This window comes from Ahaetulla prasina, chromosome 3 (assembly GCF_028640845.1).
Source record: "Ahaetulla prasina isolate Xishuangbanna chromosome 3, ASM2864084v1, whole genome shotgun sequence".
Classification (NCBI taxonomy): Eukaryota; Metazoa; Chordata; class Lepidosauria; order Squamata; family Colubridae; genus Ahaetulla; species Ahaetulla prasina.
The window spans coordinates 77264384-77291543 of NC_080541.1; the positions used below are offsets into that span (position 1 = coordinate 77264384).

At 37.4% G+C, this 27160-nt stretch overlaps 1 protein-coding gene across 2 annotated transcripts in view; it reads left to right on the forward strand.

The window, feature by feature from the left end:
- The first annotated feature begins 9059 nt into the window (after positions 1–9059).
- JARID2 (jumonji and AT-rich interaction domain containing 2) overlaps positions 9060–27160 on the forward strand; it is a 230110-nt gene continuing 212009 nt past the window's right edge. For both annotated transcript variants that reach the window (XR_009154628.1, XM_058178520.1), the window contains exon 1: positions 9060–10332. Coding sequence is in view for 1 of the 2 variants with exons in the window: in XM_058178520.1 (XP_058034503.1) it covers positions 10288–10332 (45 nt within the window). In the remaining variant the exon portion in view is untranslated. The remainder of the gene's footprint in view (positions 10333–27160) is intronic.

Consider the following 27160-nt stretch of genomic DNA (forward strand, 5'->3'; position numbering starts at 1 on the left):
GGTGTGGACTAGAACCTGGTGCTATCTAGTCTATCCTTTTGGGGATTAATTCTCTATTTGGAGAATTGGGGATACACCCACTCCTTCTAAATAGAGTTGCACTCCATCAGAAAGAACAACTTATAGTTTGGGATGCTCTAGATCAGGGGTGTCAAACTCACATCATCACGGCGGTGTCATGTGACATATCGGGACTTTTCCCCCTTCACTAAACTGGGTGTAGGCATGGCCAGCGTGTGACACACCCGGCCCATGGGCCAGGTGTTCGACAGTCCTGCTATAGATTGTTATCATCATTGAGGCCTTCAACTTTACATCATAAAATACATCATTTCATTGAATTGGGTGTGTTTTTAATTTCTACATTGCCCACAGTCAATATAAATATCAATATATTGTGTGGTTTTATAATTTAATTTTTCGATCAATCATTAGCTTTATTCCTACCATGTGCAATGAGAGCTGCTGAACACCATTTGGCAGCTGTACAAGACAATCTCTGTACATTGTCCGCCCTCCAAAATGCTCTCCACAGCAAAATTTGAAAGGTACCTGCTATACAGGTAGTCCTTGACTTACAACCACAATTGAACCCAAAAATCCTAAGTGAGGCATTTGTTAAGTGACTTTTGCCCCATTTTACAACCTTTCTTGCCACAGCTGTTAAGTGAAGCAGTTAACCGCTTGATAAATTAGTAACACGGTTAAATTAATCTGGTTTATTCATTGATTTTGCTTGCCAAAACTTTGCAAAAGGGGATCACATGACCCCAGGACACTGCAATGGTCATAAGCATGAACCAGTTGCTAAGCATCTGAATTTTGATCACGTGACAATGGGGATGCTACAAAGGTTGTAAGTGTGAAAAGTGCTCATAAGTCATTTTTTTCAGTGTCATTATAACTTTGAACAGTCACTACATGAACTATTGTACATTGAGGACTACCTGTATTATCCCTTAGTTATCTGTTGAAAACATGCTTCTTTGCACATATTTTCAGGAATATTGTTTTACTGATAATATCATTGTACATCATGATGTATTATATTGCTATTTTTGTTGCTAACTGTATCACAATACTTTAGTAGATGAAGTTGTATGTAATGTCTAATGATGATTACTGCATTGAAATATATTTAAAAATCATGTTATGCGCTTGGGATCAGGAAACAAGCTACGATCCATCCATTTCAATTCAGAAACTTAAATGGTCTATGGACCTAAATTTATTTCAGAAGGTAAGGATTTGCACTGATTTCCCCACTTTAATTGTTCTAAATGAATTAGGCTGCAATTTCTACACAGTTTGGAAATTGCTAGGTGAGGGAAAATGATCTATATATATCCTGTATTGTTGAATTCTCTATGCATGCACCTTAAGAACATTGCATTATCCAATACACTTTTCTTGACTTTGCTCAGATTGAGATATTGTACTAAGATGCAATTTGCTTATTAAATAAAAGTTGGCTGCATTTACATCATATGCTCAAGTAATAAATTATGGTTTGTAAATTACCAATGGTTGAATTAATATGTGAATTTGGTCTTATCTGCTAAAACAATTATTTGATCTTACAATTACTAAAATAAAGTTGTTTGCCATAATTTTCTGATATATTTTGGATTTTTTTCCTAAGCCAACCCGCCCCACCAATTAATGAAAATTTGAGTGAAACTGATTGTAGATAAATTACTGTGTTATTTATAGTATTAAAATATTAGGTATTTTTAAATTAAAGGTTTGCTGTAAAAAACACTAATATTTTCAATGAGGATACTGCACTGTCTCAAGGACTGAAATAGCACAGATGAAACTAGATCCTAAATTTGTGAGTTTTTTCAGACATACGTTCCATAGATTTCCCTAGTTTTCTCCATTCTAAATGCCATTATAGTTCTTAAGGTTGCAAACCTATAAAACTATTCCTGGAAATATTGTCAAGCAAAATATCTTACTATACTCCAGGAATGGCTACACTTTCAAAGTGCAAATACATTTTTTTGAGCTCTGTGAGTTGAAAATCATTTTACATTTAAATCCCTTAATAAATTGAAAAAAATGATTTCTGATCAAGTGCTATATTTCTTAAGGAACCTAAAATTGTAGCTATTGTGAATGCTGCTAAAGCATCCAGAAACTTGTTTAATTAGTAAGCCATTCTGTTTAGTTAGTTTCAACATTAGTATGTTTCAACTGTATATACTGCCAAGATAGTATTGTAGGTAAATAATACTCAATACACAATTTCTCAAAATCTTTAAACGGCCATTAGAAATTTAAATCCCTTGTCCAACACAAATTGTCTAGTAAAGTATCTCCCCTGATATTTTAAAATGTAGGTTATAATTTCTCATATGATTCAGGATCAAACTATAACTGCAATACTTATTAATAATCAGAGATTTCCAGCTTTCATGTTGGAAACAAAGATTCTAGTTACTGAATCTGGGTCCTTAAACTTGTTAAACTGTCAAAGGTGTTAAATGTTTCCTGTCCAAATGGTTTTGACCTGCCATAAACATTTTCATAATTCACTTATCTCTCTCTTTAAACATTTAACAAAAGATTAAACATTCCAATAACATTAACCCTAAGTCGATTCCAATAGAAGAGAATGTATGCAGGTCAGAGTTGAGGCATTGGGTTCTTGGTGCTATTTGAGCTTGATTGTTTTCTTGCAGATATTTCATTATCATGCTAGGTAACATCATCAGTGTGGGGGGGGGGTTGCTGCCTGTTTACTTGTGGTAGCTTCTCCTGCCAGTCTTAGTGGAGATATGGTTTCTGCTTTGATGGATATTAGTTCTTCCCCAATCTTTTATCTGGTTTTCTTTCCTGCTTAACTGGCTCCTGGGCTGGATGTGTTCTTCCTAGGCTTTGAACTTTGTCTTTTAAAAAGTATGTAAATACTGTTTATCTCTATCTGTTTATGAATGGCTGATTCCCTAGCAATTTTGGATTGGCCTAATCTAAAATGTTACATTTCCCAATTGAAAGGATAATTGAATCTGTCCACATGTTGCAAGATTAAGGAGTTCTATTCCAACACCTTTTAAAACTTGAAAATCTTGTCTGGGTAGATTAAAATGTGCCAGGAACTCAGTGGATTCAACTCTGTGGAATGAATGACACACCAGTCAGCTCACTTAACACCTTTTGCTATGTTGAATAATACAAAATAAATCAAATCAGAGGATTTACCAAATTTCGAGACTGAGTGGATTGTCTTTCCAGCAGCAAGAACGCATCCTGTCCCTCTTCTAAATTTTCCTCATTAGAATAAATTTGCTAACTCACCTTTTGTGGCCTACTACAATTAGGCTCTTTAATTGGCTTATATCAAGTGCTTCATGAGTGTATCAGGCCTTTTACTTAAATTGTTTGTTTTATTAAAATCTTCATATGGATGGCTGATCACAAGAGAGCTGTGTTTTTCCAAGTCTGCTTATTAGGACAAGATATGTTTAGAATACTGATCAGATCATTCTTGAAAACAGAGCGCCAGCACTAGTTTCTTTCAGACTATAAAATTAGAATCAAGATATATTTTGCACAAGGCTGAGAACTGTAACCCTGCTATAGTACTGTAGCACTCTGGTAGCTAAATCAGAAAAATTGCAATTAAGTCCCTATTAAAAGCAAGGAAAACCCAAGAGAAACCTGACGAAGTCTCCCCTTTATGTCAGACAACCAGATAAAAGATTAGATTACAATGCAGTGAAAGAATTTCATAACATTAAAAATCCTGGGGGGGGGAAATGGTTCTGGCCTGGTGCTTGTAAAAACCAAAACAGATTTCCATGGAACAGACTGAGATGCTGAAACTGAAAAAGCTCTGTTCAGGTCATTTGGGAAAGAGCCTCTGAGATACTTTAGCTTAGAGCAGTGTTTCTTAGAATGTGGTCTGGAGACCCCAAGACCCACTCAGGGGTCCATAAAATCAAAATTATTCGCCAGATATTGAATATATTTACAAAAATGTAAAACAATTCCACGTTTCTCATATAAAAATGTGTTCTTTCAGGAAAATATTTATAGTATAGAATAGAATAGAATTTATTGGCCAAGTGTGATTGGACACACAAGGAATTTGTTTTGGTGCATATGCTCTCAGTGTACATAAAAGAAAAAAGAAAAAAAATACCTTCATCAAAGGTACATTTACAACACAAATGATGGTCATAGATTGCAATTTAACCCTTAGTGATAGCAACAAAAAGTTATAGTCATACAGTCATAAGTGGAAAGAGATTAGTAATGAAAACAATGAGAAGATTAATAGTAGTGTAGATTTAGTAAATAGTTTGACAGTGTTGAGGGAATTATTTGTTTAGCAAAGTGATGGCCTTCGGGGAAAAAATGTTCTTGTGTCTAGTTGTTCTGGTGTGCAATGCTCTATAGTGTCGTTTTGATGGTAGGAGTTGAAACAGTTTATGTCCAGGATGTGAGGGATCTGTAAATATTTTCACAGCCCTCTTCTTGATTCGTGCAGTATACAGGTCTTCAATGGAAGGCAGGTTGGTAGCAATTATTTTTTCTGCAGTTCTAATTATCCTCTGAAGTCTGTGTCTTTCTTGTTGGGTTGCAGAACCAAACCAGACAGTTATAGAAGTGCAAATGACAGACTCAATAATTCCTCTGTAGAACTGGATCAGTAGCTCCTTGGACAGTTTATTAGTATGCTAATATTAATAATATTAGTATGCTAATATTTAATGGATTTAATATTGTTACTTTTACATGATCCAATAAATACTCTACAAATATGTTAATTTTAATTTTTAATACGATAGGTATCAATTAATGTAATCCATACTATGCAAAAGCTTTTTAAGGTCCTCCATAATTTTTAAAAGTGGGAAGAGGTGCTGAGAGCAAAGATTTGAATTCAAGCAGCTCTTTAAGCACAGCCAAGAATTCCCTTTTTTATTTGTTTGAGTGATTTTATTCTTTTCTTCAGGACAATGGCCATTGCATTCTCTCCTTTTATTTTCTCACAGCTCCACAGCTCTCTGAGGCAAATAAAGTCCTAGTGACCAACCCCAGTTAGTAACCTAAGAGTAAATATCATGAAGCCTTTGTCTATAATTTGATTCCCAGCAAGTAATTGGTTACATGTGTATTTCCCTTAGCGACAGTATAGATGTGATCTTCCCTTCCCAATTTAATTCACATTCCTGGTATTTCCTGGTAGTCTTTCTTCCAGGTGCTAACCAGGCTGGATACAATGCATTTCTGTGACCAGATAAGATTGGCCCGAGGCTTCAATTTGGCTGAACTGCATTTGGGACTAATTCTTGCAACATACATAACTTGCCAGCATATTAGTGGATGAGCAGGCCCTTTCCAGAACAATATCCTCATCATCACACTATAGAACAGTGTCAGCGAAACTTTGGCGTTCCCGCGTGCTGGCCTGAGTGCCGGAAGTGGCATGCGAAACCATCCCGTGAGGTATGTGTGGCCCCAATGGCCTTTGTGCGTGTGGGATACCCGGAAGAGCAGTGGTCCATCGCGCATGTGCGAGCCGGAACCCAAACACCCAAATACCGGCATGGAAGCACGCCCGACGAACAGCTGGCCATCACGCATGCGCACAATGTCAACCCGGAAGGTCAGGTGCCGGCCTGCATGTGTGCCGGAACGCCACTCTTCTGGAGTCCACCACTCCTGCGTGTGCAACAGCCAGCTGACTGGCGCATGTTTGAGCACAGGAATGTGGAAGACGAGCTGGCAAGGCTGCACATTCATCGCGGGATGGTTTCACGTACCGCTTCGGCACATGCGCCATAGGTTTGCCGACACTGCTATAGAAATTCAAACAGATGACATAACTGCAGACTGAATGTTTGCTATGAGTCTATATCAATTGGGTTGTGAACCCATTGAACATGACTATAGGTAGTCCCCATTTATGTCCACAATGGAGCCAAAATTTTATGTTAAGTGAGACATGTTTAACTGCGTTTTGCCCCATTTTACAACTTTTCTTGCCACAGTTGCTAAGTAAATCACTGCAGTTGATAAGTTAATAACCCGCTTATTAAGTGAATCTGGTAACCATGTAACCCTGGGGACACTGCAACGGTCATAAATATGAACCAGTTGCCAAGCATCTGAATTTTAATCACATGATCATGGGGATGCTGCAAAGGTCGTAGGGTATGAAAAACGGTTATAAGTCACATTTTTCAGTGCTGTTGTAACTTTAAACGAACTGTTATAAGTTGAGGGCTATCTGTATGTGGCAGCTACCAAACTTCATCTCAAAAAGGAAAGAAAGATCAGACTCGTTAGTACTTGGACTGATGACCGTCAAGAAATACCAGGAGTGAAAACTAAGCCTGGAAGTAAAATCAAAAGAAAAACCAAAATTCTGGAGGAAGATAAACCATCATAAATGTTGAAAAGAAGGCTTGTATGGATTTGTTCATTAAATCGGCAGCTTCGAAGGAGCCTTTCTTTTGACAATATGGACAGCTCTTAAAATCCTTAAGTAATCCAAGCTCAACCCTCAACTAGTCAAGGCCTTTAATGCCTTAAGGAATGCCTGTTTTTCTATGAATTAACCATGTGATAAGATCTCCCTTTGAAGTCCCAGTTGGTGCCTGCCCTCTGTCTGAAGTCTAGTGATACATGGCAAGACCATCTTTGTTGTACAACTAAAGTAGAGGAATTATATCCCTACAAAAGTTTGTTTGGCTCTTCCTTTATAGACTCCAAATCAAAAACTTCCCCCAAAGGTTTTCAGTTACCTTGGTTAGTTTTCTATTTTTGTAGCCTTTGCAGCTAATTGAGAAACAATGAATGGAAACTAATCAAGGAGAGAAGCAACCTGGAATTAAAGAGAAACTTTCTAACTGTGAGGATAATTAACCAGTGAAACAACTTGCCTTCAGAAGTTGTGGGTGCTTCATCACTGGAGGTTTTTAAGAAGAGACTGGACAGCCACTTGTCTGAAATGGTATAGGGTCTCCTGCTTGAGCAAGGGTTGGACTAGAAAACCTCCAAGGTTCCTTCCAGCTCTATTCTGATTAATATTTATAAGGATACTTTAAACATGTATATATTTTAGTATGACTTTAGATTATGATTTATAAAAATCAGTATCACAGCTTTTCTATCCCTCAAACATAAGTTAACTTTCAGGGAAAATATATAGACCATGTATAATCCTTGAAGCTCAGTTCTCTGAAGAATTGAACACACCCAATATCTTGGATTTTCAGGATGGGAGATACACTCACCAGGGCTGTTATTTCTCTTGGCTACATTCATTTACTTGAAAGATTTAATACTTGGTTTTCAACATTTTTCAGAGATAGAGATCTGAATTATACTTCTTAGCATCTGTCACCATTGACTATGATGCTTGGATTACAGTTCATCAACATTTGTAGGGCCAGCAGTTCCCTCATTCTTGATTTCTTTAAAAATAAATTAATTACATATTTAACAGGCTGTAGCTGTTTTAATGGTATGATGTAACTCTTCCAAAATGTTCTTGTATTAAGTCCCATTGAATTCAGCCAGGGAGATTTAAACAATTGGTTTAGTTTATTGACTGGAGGGAAAGAACTAGGACACAGGATTTAACTGAACATGACCTATAAATAAAAATTAACTGGTGCACAAAGATAGAATTTACCACAGTTGGAGGGGAAAAAGGAAGAGACTATAATTATTTCCTCACTAAATTCTGTTGCATGTATTAAAATATCTTTGCTTTCAAGAACCCTGCTATTTGTTTATTTTTAATCAGAGTCTGCTATTATGCAACATGTTAAATCTGGCAGTATAACAGAGAAAATGCTTAAGAGAAGTTACATGGAAGTAACGTCATTATAATATGCCCTTTCCCACCAGTCTGGCTGGTGCTATATGCAGGCTAAAAGTAATCTGGTGCAGCCGTGTTTCCCTCCAGTATTAGAGAAAGGACAGGGGGGGAGGGAAATGACCTTAAAATACCTTGGAGACATGTTCAGCAAGTTTTCGACAAACCAGGCTCACTGTCCTGAGGTGACACTGGGTGGAAAGCAGAGTGGGACTGCTTAGCAACCAGCAAGAAGTATTTTCTGCCCAGTTTATAATTTACCTAAATTATTTTTTTTTCTATAGCTACCGTCATTGTTACAAAATTAACGAATCCGTGCTTTTCAAAGGAAAATGCCCAAATCTAAGAGAAGCTCCTTTCCTTTCCTGTCCTGATCTTCTCTTACAAACGATTTTTCTCTCCAAGTCGTTTCTTTCAACTGCGTCTCTTCGGCTCCAATTATACGCTTGATCCCAGGAGCTCCTACTTGAGAGTAAGTGCCCTTGGCTAGGAGGGAGGAGGCAGAGCTTAGTCCCGAGTCAATAACAACATGTATATTCAGATTACAAATTTCCCACTACGGTTCCGTCTCAATTGGGAGCGCCTCCAGCCTTGGTAGAATCTTCCTCCTTGCTCTCTCCTCATAATAATCAGATAAATGTGGAGACCTTTTCCATTGGCCACCTGCACCATTTTTGCCCTTGGATTTCCCCCCCCCCTTTCCATTCAGCAATAATAGAAAGATCTCCCTAACCCACCACCCAGACCAATGAGGACCCCCGCCCCTTTCCACAGCCACAGGTAATGTCAACCCCATCTCCTGCCAATGTCTTGCTTTTAAACACGAGGCTCCGCTCTGATGGCGAGCCCCTTCAACTCCCCCCCCCGTTTTTTTCCGCCAAAGAGGATCCTGTTTTCCTGAATCGCACATAAACAGCGGTAGGCAACGGAGAGAGAGGCACAAAACTCGGCTTGACTCCTCTCTCCCGCACTCTCTCTCCCCCCACACCGAAGCTATGAGCCATCGCTGCTGCTGCTGCTGCTGCCGCCGCCGCAAACGCACCACGGAGCGAACAAGCTGACAAGGCTGGCGTAAAAAGCCGCCTCCGCTGAAGCCCAGGATGGCAAACCTCCCCCCCCAAGGGGCGGGGCAGGTGGAAGAAAGGTGCCTCGAGGACAATCCCGGCGTCCAATCAGAGCGCCGCTGATGCAGCTGCGCGCCTTGTGCAGCTTGGGATCTGTAGTTTCATTGTAAGCCATTTTGTCTAAGGCTGGCTGCAACTTTCCCAGAGAGCAAGGACGATTCTAAGCACGGCGCGAAGCTGCTCCTTTCTCTTCTTCCTGCTGCATGCGAGGTTGAGTCGCAGGGTAGCCCGATCGCTCGCCCAGTCGCCTTTTGCCCTCAATGATAGCGGGAGATGTAGCCGGACGAAGCTGCGTTTGCTCGCCAGGCAAGGTGGGGAGGGCAAAGGAGGACAATTAAAGAGCTTTGCAGACACAGAAAGGAGAAGAGCTGGCGACAGAGCGTGTCGTGGACCCAGGGATTGTCCTCAAATTCTTTCGCCAGGATTCCTCGCTGGGCTCCGGGAGCTGGACTTGGTGCCTCCGGCTGGGGCAGCCACCAGGAGTGCGTGTGCCGGGGCGAAAGGAGATTAACTGCCCTGGGTTCCTTAAACTGCAGCTACACCGGGATCCTTTGGGCTGTAGCTGCGGAGATGCATAGAGAGTGATCGCTCTCCTTTTTTTTTTGCGGCTGGTATCACGTTAAGAATTGAGGCTAAGCCCTAAGTCCTTCTTTACCCCCTTTCCTCCCCCCCCCGGTTTGTCTGCTTGCCTGCCTGTCTCTCTTCATAACATAATATTTTTAAGGAATTGGGCCACTTAAAGTTGCTGCTGGAAAGCCGCCCTGATTAGTTGTCTCTGTGTTTGTCTCGGTATATGTGTGTGTGTGGGAACTGAAGAAGAGGCGACTCGTACAATCAATGTGTGCAGCCTTCGCTGCTGCTCGAGTTGTCTGCTGCAGCACTTGAAACGTGACTTCCAACATTACAAAAAAAAAATGCCCTTTTAATCCTTTCTCCCATCTTTTTCAAGATGTAAACTACATCTCGGACACTACAGGCCTACAGATCGCTTTGGTGCTTGAAAAAGAGAAAAGGGGGACAACAAGGGTGTCTTTTTGTGTATAGGGTGTAAAATTTCCATTATGAATGTTTCTCTAAAGTGATATTTTTTTGGTGCTTTGCTTTGGATTTGGCTTTTTTCTTCTGTTTGACCTCGCAACCCAACCTATTTTGGATTTATTGCACGGAGAATTGCATTGTGTGCGAAGAAAATCGGATTACAAGAAACCACTATAAACAAGAAACAAACAAACAAACAAAAAGGATCCCCCCCCTCAAAATCGGTTGCGGCTTTTAATTCATGAAGCAATTGTCCCCATTTGCAATCAGAATCCGGATATCAGAATGAGCAAAGGAAGACCCAAGAGGAATATAATTCAAAAGAAATATGTAAGTGGTTGTACCGTATACCATTTGTCTCTTTGGTTTCTGGAAATGTCCGTGAATGTCAAGTTAACGATGGCTTTAAAGAATGCCTAGAAATGTTGGCTATTCCATTCGTTGGGAATGGAGGTGAAATTCAAAAGCTCTTTTATTTGAAAAAAGCTGGTTTAGAAATCAGATTTGGGTCGCGATACCTCAAGTGAATAAATGTATTGATCTCAAATTACACAGTCATAATCGAGTTTTAAAAGATGAAAGACCCGGGGCTGGGGTGGGGGGTGCTATTGATAATGCAGCTAAACTGCTTTTTCAAGCAGATTTCACTTTGTATGCAAATAATCACATTGTTGTAACCTATGTAGCGGTTTGAAGTGGCATCTTACTATACGACGTTAGGGTAAACTTGAAATTTAATGTCTAGTTTCCGCGAGTTTAATTTTATAATCTATCAACTAGCCTGTATGATCGTTTGCTTTACTGGATTTGCCTGTAGAAACCAACCCAGTTGGGCATCATGTTACCAAAAATATACTTGCAAGGCCTGGTAGCATTGATGATGTTGGTAGCAAAAATGGCTCTGCATTTGACTGATTTTTATGCTTCCAGAGAAACACCTTTAATAGTAGAAATGGTATATTAAAAATTGAAAATGTATGATCTTATAACCGGACAGAAATTGTTATGATGTTGAGTTTGTCCTTTGCTCCATATACGATTTGATTGAGATGGCAAATTAACCAAGTTTGTAGCAACAGAGTAGATTAAACTAATATACTGTAGTCCTTTTCTTTTTTAAAGACTCGAAATATTGAATATTGAACAGGCAGGTGTTAAACGAAACTGTTACAACTGGCACAAAGTTGTATTCTCTTGTGAGGCCTCTTGTGTATTAGAAATGGGGATGGATCATTTTCTAAACCCTTCCTCTTTGTTTTCAATAAACACTTCATAAAGTCATAATGGAGTATTTTTAGCAGTTTTGAAACGAATTTAGGAGAAAGAGAGGCCAGCTAATAAAAGGGAATTTCAAGCTTTTTTCCATCACAGTCTGAATTAAAAATAGGACCGCATTGCAGAGGAATTGAGATTCCGAAGTACGGTACTTGAAAGTATTTTGTCAAGAGAAGTGTTTATGTAGAAAATCTATTAAACATGTTGGCTGCGCATGTTTCCCGTGTACTGAAACAAAGCAGAAAGGGGGTGGGGAATCTGGAGCGTTAAAATACACACACACACACCCGCCAAAAACCTGTTTTAAGCTATTCTAGGTCTGCACGAGTGAACAATGCAATTCTGCTCACGCAGTTTATTGAAGGGGAAAAAAATCGGAAGGGGTGTCACTCTTCTTGCGTGACTCCGGATCTCTGCTGGAGGAGTCTTCGGTGTTCGTACAAGTTCGTCAAGTTGAAAAAAAATAATAGGCGGGGAGGGGGGCAGGTTGCGAGAAAGGTTAAGAATAGGTGGCCTGTTTCTGCCATTGCAGTGACTGGCGATCGCAAGTATGGCTGCTTATTTTGGACCCTCCTGCCGCTTTGCAACTAAACTACATGTGGTGGTTTAATGCATCCTCCACACAGCGCCAGCAACAGGTTAAAGCGGAATGTCAACGCGAGTTCCTTGGTTCCAGGCCATTTAGCCGGGGCCAAGTTTTTGTTGATCTTCTGACGTCACAAAGGGAAGGGCCTGGCTGGTCGCGATGGAATCTTAGTCTCAAGTTCCAAGTCTCCGCCCACTCTTCTGTGACGTCACACTCCCGAGGCGGGTCGTGTAGACTGGGTACTGCGTGTGTGTGCGTGAGAAACGGGTTGTGAAAGGGGCTACCTGTTTGGAAAAAAGAAGCGGCGGTGCAGCATGGTACCGATTAGGCCTCTAGCTAGCTAGGCGGACAGGTGTAGCAAGTATTTGCATAGCTCTGGTGTGCTTCCTTCCATCTCTTGGCGCCCTTGCTTTCCCACGAGGAAAGAGTGGTGCCCTTCTGGCTGGCTGACCTGCTCAGGTTAAACTGCTTCCTCTTTTGCAGACACCTTCACCATGAAAGGAACTTTTTTTCCTGAAGGAAGAAAGATGATTGCTTTTCTGTATGCCCCAGTTGTTTTGCAAAAACATAGTCACACATTTCCCGTGTCCTTGCATATAAAGTGTGTTCTGGTACTTAAAAAATGAGCTTGTCTTTTTCTTTATTTTTTTCCCCTGGTGCCCTGCAGTAGGGGTTATATGATCCACTCAATTTAACTGTGGGCTTTTTTTGAGGGTGTATGTGTAGCGCAATGAAACATTTGGGATGGGTTTGCACAGTTCACCAGGCTAAAACAAGAACAGATCATCCTGATTAGAGAAATAAGGTTCGAGTAGTAATTGCTAAGAGTTGACACACATCTGATGCTGCATGATAAATACATGGGATCGTTATGTCACAAATGAAGCCACAAAGAAGAGAAATTTGTAATACGTTTTAATAATAGTTAAATGTATTGTCTGAAGTTTAATGAGGTATATTTGGATTCCAAGGATGGCCACACCTGTTAATTATTGTATATTCTCTTTTCTTGCATGGCTTTGGCCTCAATTGAAGCCTTCCTCCTCAGTAATCTGTTTTGTTTCACAAATGCTTAATATTTTGTTCAAAATTACCACAATTGCCCTGAAAATTGCTCTTTTCAGTCAAAAGATAAAGTGTTTTTGTTAAGAGTAGTTGGAAGAAGCTTTTTTTTTCATCAAGAAGGAATGACTGAGGAATTTGATGTCAAAAGTACTCAGAGAACATATTGTCCACATATGATTGGACTTATATGTAAACTAGATTGCAACCCTGCCTATAAAATGTCATAATATTCTTGTGTAACCAGTTTGCAAATTGAGCATATGCAGTCATCTGGTTACACTCTCAGTGGAAGAATTTAGTGATGGGGAAAATTAATGTTTGTAGAATTAATGTATTGTTTTTGTTGCTGGTTGGATTGTACTTTGTACTGTGAAGTTGATATCAAGTATAGGTTTGAAACTGGAAATATGATATATTGGGGACTAATAATGTAGGAAGATGATGCTAGAATATACTTAAATTGTTTTATCAAATGAAAATCATATTTCCTGCTGATGCAGAAATTGGAAAGCACAGCTATGCGGAGAGTACCACAATTCATCCAGAGACTTTGAAAGTTGTTACATAATTCCTGTGTTTAATGTTAGTATGCATTTTAAATGAAATTGTAGTTATTACCACAGGCACAAATAGTGGTCTTGTTCTAAATAGTTGGGAATTATATTGATCTATAGAATTGCATGGAGTTGTGTGATGTTTTATATATCTTAATAAACAGCGCTGTAAACTGCTTCTATGTTTTGTAATAGGGCGGGATAACTGAAGTAATAATACTTGGAGGGAAATCTCTTTATTCAAATGTGATCTTTGAATATCATATAATAATAAATATCCTCCTCCACTGAAACTTCCTCAAGGAGGAAATTTGATTAAAGTATAATTCAAGTATCAGAAAGCCTCCACTAACATAATTTGGGCATTAACATGTATACAAGCATTCTTTTTTTTTCTAATTAAAAAGTTTGTCATGTGGCCCCCTAAGTTGTTTTGGAATATATTTTTGATGGAGCTAGGCTATATTCTGTAGTCATTTAATCTTTGGCAGAATAGAATGGTTTTGCTTCGGTTGGCATCTGAGCTATTTGCTTAAGTGTAGTCAAGCTTATTTGATACATTATGGAATAAAATCTGGTGGTAGGGGGACCAAGCTAATTATGTAACCATGTTCACTTTGTCACAATTCACATTTATATAATTACATTAATTTTTTCCCCTTAAGGGTTCTTGGAAGCTGTGTGGGGGGGCTAAAATTCAGCAGCTCTCCCTCTGAAGGAACTGAGTCTCTGGGATATAACTATTTCATTGATCCACAGCTTTCTGGGAATTGCTTTAACTTTCCCAATACAAATCAAAAGTTGTGTGCATACATTTCTTAAGGATTATGTTGGATGATTTGGCTAAAAAAATCTACATTTTTTAAGTGGTCTTGCAGCAATTACATTTTCCCCACTTAACTCTGGGGAACTCTATGGGCCTCTGTGGCTCAGACTGATAAGACAGTCTGTTATTAACACAGCTGCCTGCAATTACTGCAGGTTCTAGTCCCACCAGGCCCAAGGTTGACTCAGCCTTCCATCCTTTATAAGGTAAGTAAAATGAGGACCCAGATTGTTGGGGGCAATAAGTTGACTTTATATATAAATATACAAATAGGATGAAGACTATTGCTAACATAGTGTAAGCCGCCCTGAGTCTTCGGAGAAGGGCGGGATATAAATGCAAATTAAAAAAAAAATCAGTCGCTTTCATAATATTAAGGATAAAATGGGATTAAACTCAGTATTAATCAAAGAATATATAGATAAAAAACAAATGATTGCAGGAATTTCATAAAACATATCTCTGATAGATTGAATGACAAGTTTAAATAGCCATATTTGATATGCTAAACAATTATTTGAAAAGTACAGTAGTTAATCAATATTTAATTGACGCCTAAGGGGAAACCTCTAATAAAGGGAAAATTAGTATTTTTTTTTCTAATGAAATTGTCCAGGACTTATGTTTCTGCAATAGTAAAACATGGATTGCATTTTTTCATAATTCCATGATAATTTCCAGTTACATTTTCAGTAACAGTGGATATACTGTATATATTCAATCAAATATCCAAAATTTGGTGAGTTTTTACAAATAGTTTTATAAATCTTCAAAAAGAATTTCTGCACCACTAACAGTACTTAAAGTACTTACTTTAAAGTACTTACCTACCATACTCAATGGGACATAGTTTAGATGAATTTGAAGTAGCAATCTCTTTTTTTATATCTCACTAGAGTTATATAATAGGGACGCAGTCACTCAGTGGCTAAGGCGATGAGCTTGTCGATCGAAAGGTTGGCAGTTCGGCGGTTCGAATCCCTAGTGCTGTGCAACAGGGTGAGCTCCCGTGACTTGTCCCAGCTTCTGCCAACCTAGCAGTTCGAAAGCACATAAAAATGCAAGTAGAAAAATAGGGACCACCTTTGGTGGGAAGGTAACAGCATTTTGTGTGCCTTTGGTATTGAGTCATGGCAGCCACATGACCACAGAGACATCTTTGGACAGTGCTGGTTCTTTGGCTTTGAAACGGAGCTGAGCACCGCCCCCTAGAGTCAGGAATGACTAACACATATGTGCGAGGGGAACCTTTACCTTTAGAGTTATATAGAATTCAGAGATTTAAGAAAAACAATGTTTTAGGAACTCCATATTTCTGCCTCTGGACCATGCTGAACCTTCTTTAAATGAGGGTGTTCCAGGAGCAATTTGGCAGTTTTTGGAAGCGTGTTTCATGAACCAGAATTAAAAGGATACCCAAATCACTGAGTTTTAGATTTTTATGTGTGACGAACAATGTTACACATTGACCATTCAATTTAACATAGGTATCAGCTCCTGATTCTGTTGAAGGAAACAATTAATGTGGAAGATGGCAAATTGCTATCGGAGTAACAATAAATTCATGAGTATGAATATCTTATCATCCTGACTATTTTTAATCTAACCTAGTTCCCAGATCACAGTTAATGTGGATAGAAATTGAATTATGGATTGCAAGAATCAGAAAAGGTTCATAAGTTCATTTAGTCCTCTAAATAAACTTTTTGTTTAGGTGCTTTTTAAAATGCTTTGCTTTTTATATGTTTCTGTATATAAGAAACATATAAAAACATATAAGAAATGGCTTGTGGCATAGACATTTTTTTGGTGGGAAAAAAAAACTGGTGAGGAATGGATAGGGATTTATGTCAGAGTCTGCTGGTTAGTGCTGGCAGCAACTGCATGTCACTCTTGTCTGTTGGGAAGCTTGAAGGGCTAATTGCATTTAGGCTGGTGCTGCATCTCTGTTTGGGATTTCTGATTTTCCCAAGGGAGCATGGCTCTCCGTTTGTATCACATCCTGGTGAAGTTGTGATTTTGCTCAGGAGAGTAATTGAAGTCTTTGAAATTGCTGCTATTTCTTATGCATCTCTGATGCAAGCTTAGTTGCACGGATGCATGAGAAATACTTTTCAGAGATGACTTAATTCTCAAGTGTTTCTTTTCTCAGCTCATGGATAAGAAACAACTTACTAACTTTGCAGTTCTGGTAGAGAATATTACAAGGAAGTGAAAAATGCTGGGGTGTGTTTTTTTCCTTAAACAGTTCTGTCATACAGTATGGTTCCAATAAAGAAATTAGTAAAACCCAAGAGACTTTAGAAATGAGAAAATTTAACTTGATTTCATGATTTCCTTATGAAACTCTGGGAAAGCTAATAGTTCCTGGCCTTTAGTTATCTGAAAATTATCTATAATGCAAGGGCAAGCATTGCCACACACAGCCAGGTCCATAAATTGTGACAGTGACATCTTGAGTAGGACAAAGAGAGCCATTAGTTTGACCAAGAACTTGACCAAATTTTGTTAAGAGCTGTTCAGATTTTATATACCTAAAATATAAAAGCTACCTATATACCTATGTATATTTTGTTTTATCTCATGGATTTAATTTCTTTCATTTATTTATTTGTTACATCCCTAGCCTGTTTTCCATATAGGAGATCCACATGCCGCATAAAACATTTTTGCTGCTTTTTCCACAACATTAATCCTGTGAGTTTGGCTAGGCTGACCAAAGTCACATCACAAATTTAATTGCTATAGATAGCAATCATTGCATCCTGGTTTATTAGTGTTGCATAATGGGGAAAGAAATCTGTGATTATCTTCAAGAAAAAACAAGCATAATGATTCTTTATATGTCCTGACATGATACGGAGAGTAGGGAAAATGACTTTGATGGAGATATGCAGAAGTTGGTGCTTGGGCAAGGGACTGAAGTCCAGATCAGCCAAATAAAGATACCTCCCTAATACACTGAGCCATGAGAGGGAGGGGAAGGTACAGCACAATCAGTTGCAAGGTTCTGTTATTGTAGCCAATCTCAACAAAAGGAGTTTTATCCTTGAATTGATTTCAGGGTCTGATCTACCTAGAGCACGGCTGCCAAACCTGTGGCCCGCAGGTCACACCCGGTTTAGCGAACTGGGAAAAGTTACGAAATGTAACGTGACGACATGAGTTTGACATCCCTGACCTAGAGAGTCTGACACATGGAAATTAGAGAATGAAGGGTAGGGTTTCAATCTTTATTGACTTTCATATCCATACAGTTCAAGCAAATGCCCAAATGAGAGTTTCTAAGGGTGCTAGATGAGAAAAAGCTATTATCAAGTAATGGTGTGGGCCCCACTGACTATGTACTCCTGTAGTGTGGCAATTTGATAAGGTGCTGTTCTTTGTGGATGTTAACAATGACAAAATCATTAATTTTGCATGGGGAGTTGAAATTGCAAGCATGCCAAACTAATGGATTTATGAAATGGCTCACTACCTTGGAAATTCTCAAAGAGCAAGAAATGTCTCCAGGTTGGCAGGTGAAGATGCTGTGTTCCAGTGTATTGGCCTTTGGTTATATTTCCCAAATATACTGGATTTTAAGCCAGGATTTTCTGAGTATTAAATGAAAACATTTCTTTCTTCCAAAGCATTTTAGATCCTATAGATTAGATTTCTGAGATTTAAAAATCCCCAAACTTGATTTTCTATACATTTCTATTATGATTTTCCTCTGCTTATTATTACTTTAGTTATTATGTGCATCCTGTATATTATATGAAAAACAGATTGTAGGACTGGATAGTCTGTGAACTGACACTGAAGGTTGATTATAAATAAAATAGATAGAATTTCAATAAACCTTGCAGGCATTCTAACATAATGTAGGCTTTCAAAATGTATTTAAAGATGTGCAGCTGATACTTAAGCATGCTTATTTGGAAGTAAATCCTACTGTTTTTACTGAAATTTAAACATCTGATTAAAAATAAACATAGCTTACATTTTCTAATTTACAAAGATAGAGTGTTTCCCCATTCTGTTTTTTTAAGTAATCAGAAGTTCAAACATGAACTTAATTTTTTGTCGGGAGCCTTGAAAATGGTAGGCATTTGCTAGCAATTCCTCCTTGTTATAAAAATAAAAATTGAATAAAAATCTGCTGCATTCTATTTAGTTGTACATTTCATGAGTGGTTTAAATGCACTTAAATGCACGTGTTTTGCCTAAGAACTGCTATTTTGTAGGATTATACATTTGTGGAAGTGTTGGACAATTTGGAACTGAAATCTATTAAGAGATTGACAGTTATAATAAAGATTTTTATATATTTGGTTCTGAGTTACATCATTTATTGAGTTTGGCTCTGGAAGTATAGGTTTTGTGCTAAGAAGAATAGCAAACAACCCTGGGGCATGTGCCAAGACAATTAACTTTGTTGAACTATGGTTGATGAAAAAAAAATTGGATGCTGATATTTGTATCAGGAAATTTGAGCCATGTTTTACTAGAAAATCTGACTCAGATAAGTGATCCATTCTGATTGTTTTGAAGATGATTTAACAGATCCATGACTTGTTAAGTATGTTTTTGTTTGGCTAATAATTACAACAAATGATATGAATTGTTAATTAGGAGGGGAATCTACATTGTATTTGTTATCTGAAGATTATTTTTCATAATTTATGTTCAGAGTTGTCTGAAGATTTTTTTTTCCTTTGGAAGCCTAATGATTTGTTATAAACATGGTTTATTCCATAAATCACAGTTTGGGTTCACACATTGTATTAAGTTGTAATCCATATTTTGTAAATCATAATGGTATGCCGCCAAACCAAAACCTAAGTCTGTTAAAATAGTTTTTGTGATCTAGAGGTTGTGTTCTCATAACAGTCAAGGCTAAAAAAATCAAGTTAATAAGGCTGCATATAGCAACATTTTACCTTTTAGTATTACCTTTACTTTAATATTTTTTAGCTTACCGTGTTATCCAGTTCCACAATGGATATAAGGAATATCAGGAAAAAAGAATTAAGAATTGTCCTCAAGATTTATTATAGCTTATAGTTCGTGATTTGCGCAAAACCTAAATGATGATTTAACTCCATTATCACTAAGGAGCCATTTCTGCCTGCCCCACTCTTTCCAGCAGAAAGGGCCCACCTGAGCTTGTTTTTGCAAATATATTAGCAATGTTAGTATTGGAAATCATGCAAACACAACTGAAATACGGACCAAATTCTTATTTAATGATTTACAGTGTAGCCCTAAGGTTACAGCAGTAAATCATAGTATGTGTTATGAATAAGGCTTTAGGACTGATGCTGCAAAAATCCAGATGAACCTTAAATGGTATCAAAGAAGTCCAGAAGACTCAGCTCCAGGGGTGAAATCCAGCAGGTTCTGACAGGTTCTGAAGAACTGGTAGCGGAAATTTTGAGTAGTTTGGAGAACCGGCAAATACCACCTCTGCCTGGCCCCAGAGTGGGGTGGGAATGGAGATTTTGCAATATCCTTCCCCCAGGAGTGGGGAGAGAATGGGGATTTTGCAGTATCCTTCCCCTGCCATGCCCACCAAGCCACCCCACAGCCACCAAGCCACACCCACAGAACTGGTGGTAAAAAAATTGGATTTCACCACTGCTCAGCTCCTTCCCTGCTTCTTAGTGGTCATCGGTAATTTTACAGTCCCGACCTAGTAGCCATAGTCTTGAAGTAAGTCTTGTTGAAATTAGTAGAATTTACTTACAAATGATGCACGAAGGCACTATTGTTTCAACTGATTATACTAAACGTTGGGCTTTTTCCTTTTTTGCCTGCTAGTGACTTTCAGCATGTATGAATTTATCTGATGTTGATTGGACAAAATCTTTTTGGCTAGGATGTTTTATCGCTACAGTGGTGGGCAAAAAAGAAACGAGAGTCAAATTTTGCTTCAGATTTTGGTATACTCTCACAGCAAATGAAAGACCAAATGTTGCCTGATTAAATTCTAGCACAAAGGAGAGTTGCTTTTCCTTTTGTATGATCAGGAATCTAACCAGGCAGGAGTATCTTAATAGGACATCTACATAGGTAAAGTTAGCTGAACTTTGTGGGATAAAAAAACAGGCTTAAACCAAGATTATTTTTGTCTTGTGGAATCTGTTTAAACCAATAATAATAAACCATAGTCTTTAGTTCATCATCTTACACAGAGATTAATGAATGGCAGAAACAGGTTAAAAGCAAATAAGTTTAGTGCACAGCATGATACCAGCAGGAGAGTTCAGTAATTTAGGATCTGAGTCATAGATGAATTGAAGTCTTTGCTTGCAAATGTAGTTTTGAGTCCTGATAAAAGAATTCAGAGACTATAGAAAACGATAAACCAAATGGATTTCTTGAAAGACAAAGTGATTGTGTAAACCTCACTTTTTATCATTCTAGCATTTCTCCTGGAAGAGTGATATATACTTGTTCTGGGACTTTTAAAGCTCTTGATGACATTGAGTGGTGTTTTGGAAATTCAAGGATTTCTCCAGCATGGCTTTTGATAAAAAGAAAAAGTGGAGCCTGTATTGGAGATACAGAAGCATTTGGATTCATAGCTGATATTCTTTGAAAGTATATAAGTATATAAGGCTGTACACCGCCCTGAGTCCTTCGGGAGAAGGGCGGTCTAGAAATTTAATTAATAAATAAATAAATAAATAAATAAAATACATTGAAATAACTAAATACAATGAAATAACTTTAATATTTTACTTTTTATTCAATATAAATCAAACCGACCAAACTTCTCCAACTGTGTTACTAAAAAAGAACACAAATGTATTTTTCTGATATTTAATTAAACTCTTCAACCGAAAACTTTTTCTGTAATCTTTATTATACTGTAATGTGTAAGTAGGTATAGTTGGTGTGCCTGTATTCTTCTAAAGAAGATAAAAGTGTTGTGGCAAGGCACAGTAGGTTGTTTATTTTTTATCAATGAACTGAATAGAGGCAGAAATATTTTCTTTTCAGCTGCTTCAGAAGAAAAAAGAAGTCAATATCTTTGGCTTATTTGGCATTATTTCAGTTTACACCTTTTCTGTATTCCTAATATATCAAATGACTCATTCATATACAAGCCAGCTTGGGTGTTTCCTTACCTATTATGTAATTAGCTGTATTTCTCCTTGCACTATAATATTTTATATTTCCCCTCTACATTGTTACTTTTATAGGAGGTGCAATGGAGATATTCAGATCTTCCCTCTTTTATTTACTCATTCAATAGAGGATTACTACAGTTATTATGTTAAGCCATAATGGAGTTTATTTTTAGTTTTGATGTAATTTATGAATATATCTTCTGGATACATTTGTATATTGCAATAAACCTAAAATCTCCAGTATGGTGTCCAGATATGCTAATTTGCTTGCAGATTCCCTCCTGGAGTCTGCTATATAATACTGGACTTTTGTATATCCTTTAAAAAAAACTGTATTAAAAAAACAAGAAGGTAGCATAATACAAAACAGAACGTCAGTCTCCAACATAATTTTTATTTCCAAGCTATCTTTATATTCCCAATGGTCTGAAATGTTATTAGAAAATAAAATAAAAATGAAGGACAGTGGTAGATAGCAGCTGCTTTGTTTCAAAATCTGTCCATTTGATGAAAAAGAGATAAAGAAAGGGAGAGCTACAGAAGTTCAGAGACAATCAGTTTCACAAAATGTTTTATTACCATAAGTCACTTTATGAGAGCACCCATGATGTGTACTCACATCTCAAACAGGTTGAGAGTCCCTTCAATAAGTTGTGGTTTAACCATAAGATTGAATAAACTGTTGGTAGTATAAAGATATAACATTAAACCATGGCTCTAAACCATAATAGTTTCATTCATGTTTCATATTAAGCCCTAAACAGATATTCTATTGTATGATTCATAATCTCGTATCAAGCGCAAAATGAGATCAGAGAAGTGCATACTTTTGGGCGTCCAAGTCGATGAGAAGGAAGGAGCTGACTATCATATGCCTGGGAGCTGCCCCAAAAATATTAAACAGGATATTGTTTGTACTGGTTTACATCACTCCTGACTAGTCAGTATGAATTCCTCCAGATGTTTTGATTTATAGACCATTAGCCATGATATCTGGAGGTATTTGGATTTATAGGTCAAAATGTCTAGATGGATATAGGAAGGACTAAATGAAAATGTTGGTGTGGTCATCTAAAGCATCTTTATAACCTTGTGTGAGTAGATGGCCAGCTGTCTGCATAGAACATTCTGCTTCATCCAGCATCAGACCCCTTCTTCTGCAAAAGTCTATTTTTCTTGCATTAATTTGTGTTCTGTTGGAATGCATGTGGATTAAGGATGACAGGGATGAATAAGAAATTCTCTCATCCAAATATAGGCTTCTTTTAATTCTGTACAAAAATCCAGGGAAAACTAAAGAGAGTCTGCTATAAAAGACTAATGGAAATATACACTGATTGGAACACTCAACATGGTTGATACTGTAGTGAGTGATTCTTATCCCATTATCCTTTGAGACAGCTTTGTCCAGCTTGCTGCTTTTCAGATGTGTTGAAATACATTTTCCTTCTCCCCCAGCCAGTATTAGCTATTTTGCTCTCTAGCATATCTGGAGGACACTGAGACTAGTTTAGGAAAACCAAATTATTTCTGAGATAAAAACACTAATGGAACATCTAAGACAGTTTCCTAGAGCAAAAATTAATAGGACAGACATTTTAAGGTTTTCTTTTAAGAGTTCTGTTGTATATCCTGACCACAATCCATAGTTTATTGTTTATTTAAAAGTAGATCCAAATTACAAGTTTTCTTAGATGTGGGATTAAACTTCTTTCCATCTGACACAGGCTTCCGCTAGTACAGTGATTTCTTGTACATTTGGAAGGCTACAGAGCTATCTCCCATCTTAGGGAATAATTTAGTGCATTCTTCAGTAATGTTTATTAGAAAATAGAGCCCAATGAACAAAATGAGAGTTGCTTTTGGACATATATGGATTGGATTGCTCTCTCAGGACATTTTCCTTACTTGAGAAAAATTCACATTGAGTTATTCAAATATTCATTAGCTTCAAGTGTGAATTTAATGTGCATAGTAACTGAAAAATACTAAGACCATCTGAGCATATGAAGCAATTAGAAACTATTATGTGCTGAATCCCCGTTTTCAGCAGATAACCTTTAATATGAGTTGCACAGAAAGAAAATAAGAAAAAAATATCTCATAAAGAGCTAATATGGTGAAATAAATAAGCAAACTCTGCTTTACAGCTGACAACTGGCTTCCAGAATTGTTTCTAGTTTAATATCCCAACAAATGCAATATATCAGAGGTATGTGAAGGTGTTTAGTAATGTTCCTTCTGGTCTTTGGCGTCTAAGTTGTCATATAGATTATTAGTTTGGAAGAAAGAATGGGATCAGAAGGGCACTGCGGATAGACTCAGTGCCAGTCTAACAATAAAAGTATCAACCTAAAAAAAGAAAGTCTGCTTTGCTACTTGTATAGGGCTCAGTTGAACTTTGGCCTGAGATTTTTTTTAAGAACCAGCCTATTTAGATTTTATGAGTCTGACTTGGCATATTTAGTTTCATCATGGAGTAATTTGTTTGGGCTGATTCTTTAGATGCTTTCAAACTGATTATCTATTAATCATGTTATATATACATTTTGTTAGTATATCAATGCTTTCTTAATTGGTCATTCTGTAACTAAAACTGATTTTAGCAATGCTTAATCTTGTAGCAGTACTTTTGGGCAATCCAAGCAAGATTTATTAATGTGAACACTGAAGCCTCAGTTCAGTCTTGGAAAACCTAAAAGCCCACTGTGCATTAAATATACATGTGTGTAACAAAAAACAAAAAAAGACAGCTGCTTCCTCTGAGGAAAAGCAGTTATGAGAGGGGATGTTTGGCCGTTGAGATGTGGCCTGTGGGAGGAAGGATGAGGTGTTTATCCCTTTCCTTCCAGATATGTTGGGGTTGTCTTACAGGTATGTACTATGGAGTTCTATCTCTTAAACAGTTAATTATAACTCCTCTCCATAAAGCCTATTGATGCCCTTAGAAATCCATGCAACCAATATATTTTCCTCCACTTCTGCACAATAATAGGTGGATTTCTTGAGATTTGCTATACTAGAGCACAGAGAAGATAATGCTTCTAATATTGACGGCTTGGCTAGAAACTGAGTACTGAAACCCTTGGAAAAATAAAAACTAATGCATTTTTCTCGATTGCTTTTAAACTAACTGTCAGCTCTTTCTTTTTTAAAAAAATAGTTTTTATTGAGCTTTTTACCTCTAAAAACAGAAAAAAGAAAACAGGGACAAAAGCACAATAAAAAACAAGACATACATTACAATACAATATATGCTATTTTTACAGCCTTCTGTATCGACATACATATTCTCTATTTTTATTCAATCTTCTACTAAATACATATATTTACATTTATTTACATAATCAATATGAGATTAACAATAATTAGTGACCTATAGTTCTGTATTTCAGTAATATTAACTTAATTTTCCCAATTCTTACTTTGATTTCTTTTTTCTAACCATTTATACATTTTGTTCCACACTATAATAGTCCAAATCTTCTTGTTCCTTAATTTCCATTGCCATTTAATCCATTTCTGCACATTGTAAAATTTTTCCAATCACTATTTCCTCTGATAGTGTGTTATTTTGCCCATCTCCCCCCTGCAATGGTAATCCTTGCTGCCGTTAATATGTGTCATATTATGTATTGCAAAGGTTTCTCTGTTTTTGGGTCTATTATTCCTAATAGAAAGAGCTCCGGTTTAAATTCTATCTGTTGTAATGTAATTTCCTCCAACCATCTCTTAATTTTATATCATTTATTTATTTATTTTAGGGTTAGGGTTCTTTCAGCTCTTTCATTTCCATGCATGCCAAAAGGAAAACAAAATCTTCTTCCTGTGTTCCTTTCAGATTGGTTTTTATTTTTGTCAGAAACAGAGTCTAGTGCACGAATGACCTGTTGTTCTTTGGATTAGATTTCCCTCCTCTTAGTAATATTAAAAGTACATTATTTTCAAGTTTCTTCTTACAAAATGTGAGTTCAAAACAAATTGGATATGAAAACCTAACTCTAGTGGGGGTGTATAACATAGTGTTTTGCAGTTGATGAATTTACTGAGTTAACTTGATTTGCCTTTCCTTTCCTTTCCAAATATCCATATGTGAAATTTGCCATACGTTTAGAGGTGTGTGTGTGTGTGCGTGCATGCATGTGAATTTGAATGCTTATAGGAGTTAATTTTCTAGGAGGTTCTCTCTCTTCTCTCTTCTCTCTCCCTCCCTCCCTTTCTCTCTCTCTCCCTCCCTCCCTCTCCCCCCCCCTACAATCTTTTGCAACAATGCCTAGGTTAACAATGATAGTCTTGCTATATTGTGAAGAAACAAAAGGCGGCTTCTGTTCCAGCTGGGTTTCAGGCTTAATTCATTGCTCTATGGTGGGATCACCACAGCTGCTATAGGGCCTTTACAAATGGAAAAAAGCTGTCAGTGTTTGTTTTATCCAACGTACATGCAATGAGGCTAAGCTGAGGAATCCATTCCAACATGCCGTGTACATGCTGTAGGCATCATTTTATAGTGTTATTGTTACAGTGTGAATTTTAAAATAGAGTGTCTTGAAGTGGGGGAGAGAACAAGCTTGGAGCTGGAATATGACCACTTGAGTAGCTTCCATTCTGTGAGGAGTTTAGGATTCCCACTTGCCATTAACTATTTTTTTTATGGCTGTCAGCAGGTAGACAATTACCTCAGAAGTTACTTAAAATAGTGGTTACATGACACGTGCAGTGAGATAAGAATTTCCTTTAGTCTTTAGCTGTATATTACTTGATTTTTATCAGCTTTATTTTTTCTTTGAAAATCATTAAAAATATCTCACTTCAGGGTTTCTAAACTCTTGTGGCTTTTTTCCCCTCTTTGTCCCCAAATAAGATGGTAGTTCTGAGAGTTATAAATCTGTAAATTGTAATAGATTTCTTTAGAAACATTAAGGTTACCTAAAAAGAAACTGTGATAATAATGAATGTGGTTTTGAAACCAATTTAAATTGTTAGCATAGCTCAGCCTTGCTTTCCCTGGGTGGATATACTCATGTTTTGTCATTATAACATTTCAGAATTTCAGGCCAACATAGCCAAAGGATACTATTACTATGGATCCTAAATATCCACTGTAGTTGATAAAGTAGAGGAAAAAGAGGAAACAATGTGCTTCTGGAATAGTTAATGAATCAGTCCTGTGCCTAATTAGATGAAAATCAGATTTTGCTTCCCCAAAGTGCAATTCCCTTGTAAGCTGATTTACACAGAGATGGTGGGTAAAAACCGGACTGGGTCTTTATGATTCTATAAAGGTTTGTTAAGAGGGCTGGTTTAATTCCTAGATTTGCTAGCTAGATGTATTGTCCTTGACTGGACAAAGCAACAGTTTTCCCAAAAAGGCTACTTTCACTGACCACAAGTACTTAGAGGAAAGGTTTTCTGTGAAAGATCTAAACAGGAGGCTCAAATGATCTTTCTCCAGATGTCCTCTGAGAGAGAAGACTGGGGCTCAAGGCCAGACCTAGGCTATTCCTCAGTAGGATCACATCCATGATTTATCCATTAAAAAAAAAGATAATTATCTGATTCTTAACCTTTATAAAGAAAAAGGGTTAAAATTTGAATAGTATGAGATTATAGTGGAAAATAAGCTTCCAGATACTATAAATTATTACCCCAGGGTGCAATTCAAATTGGTAAAATACATCTAAGCCTATAGTGAGGTTGCTGAAATGAGTGCTTTATTCATCTTTTGATGATG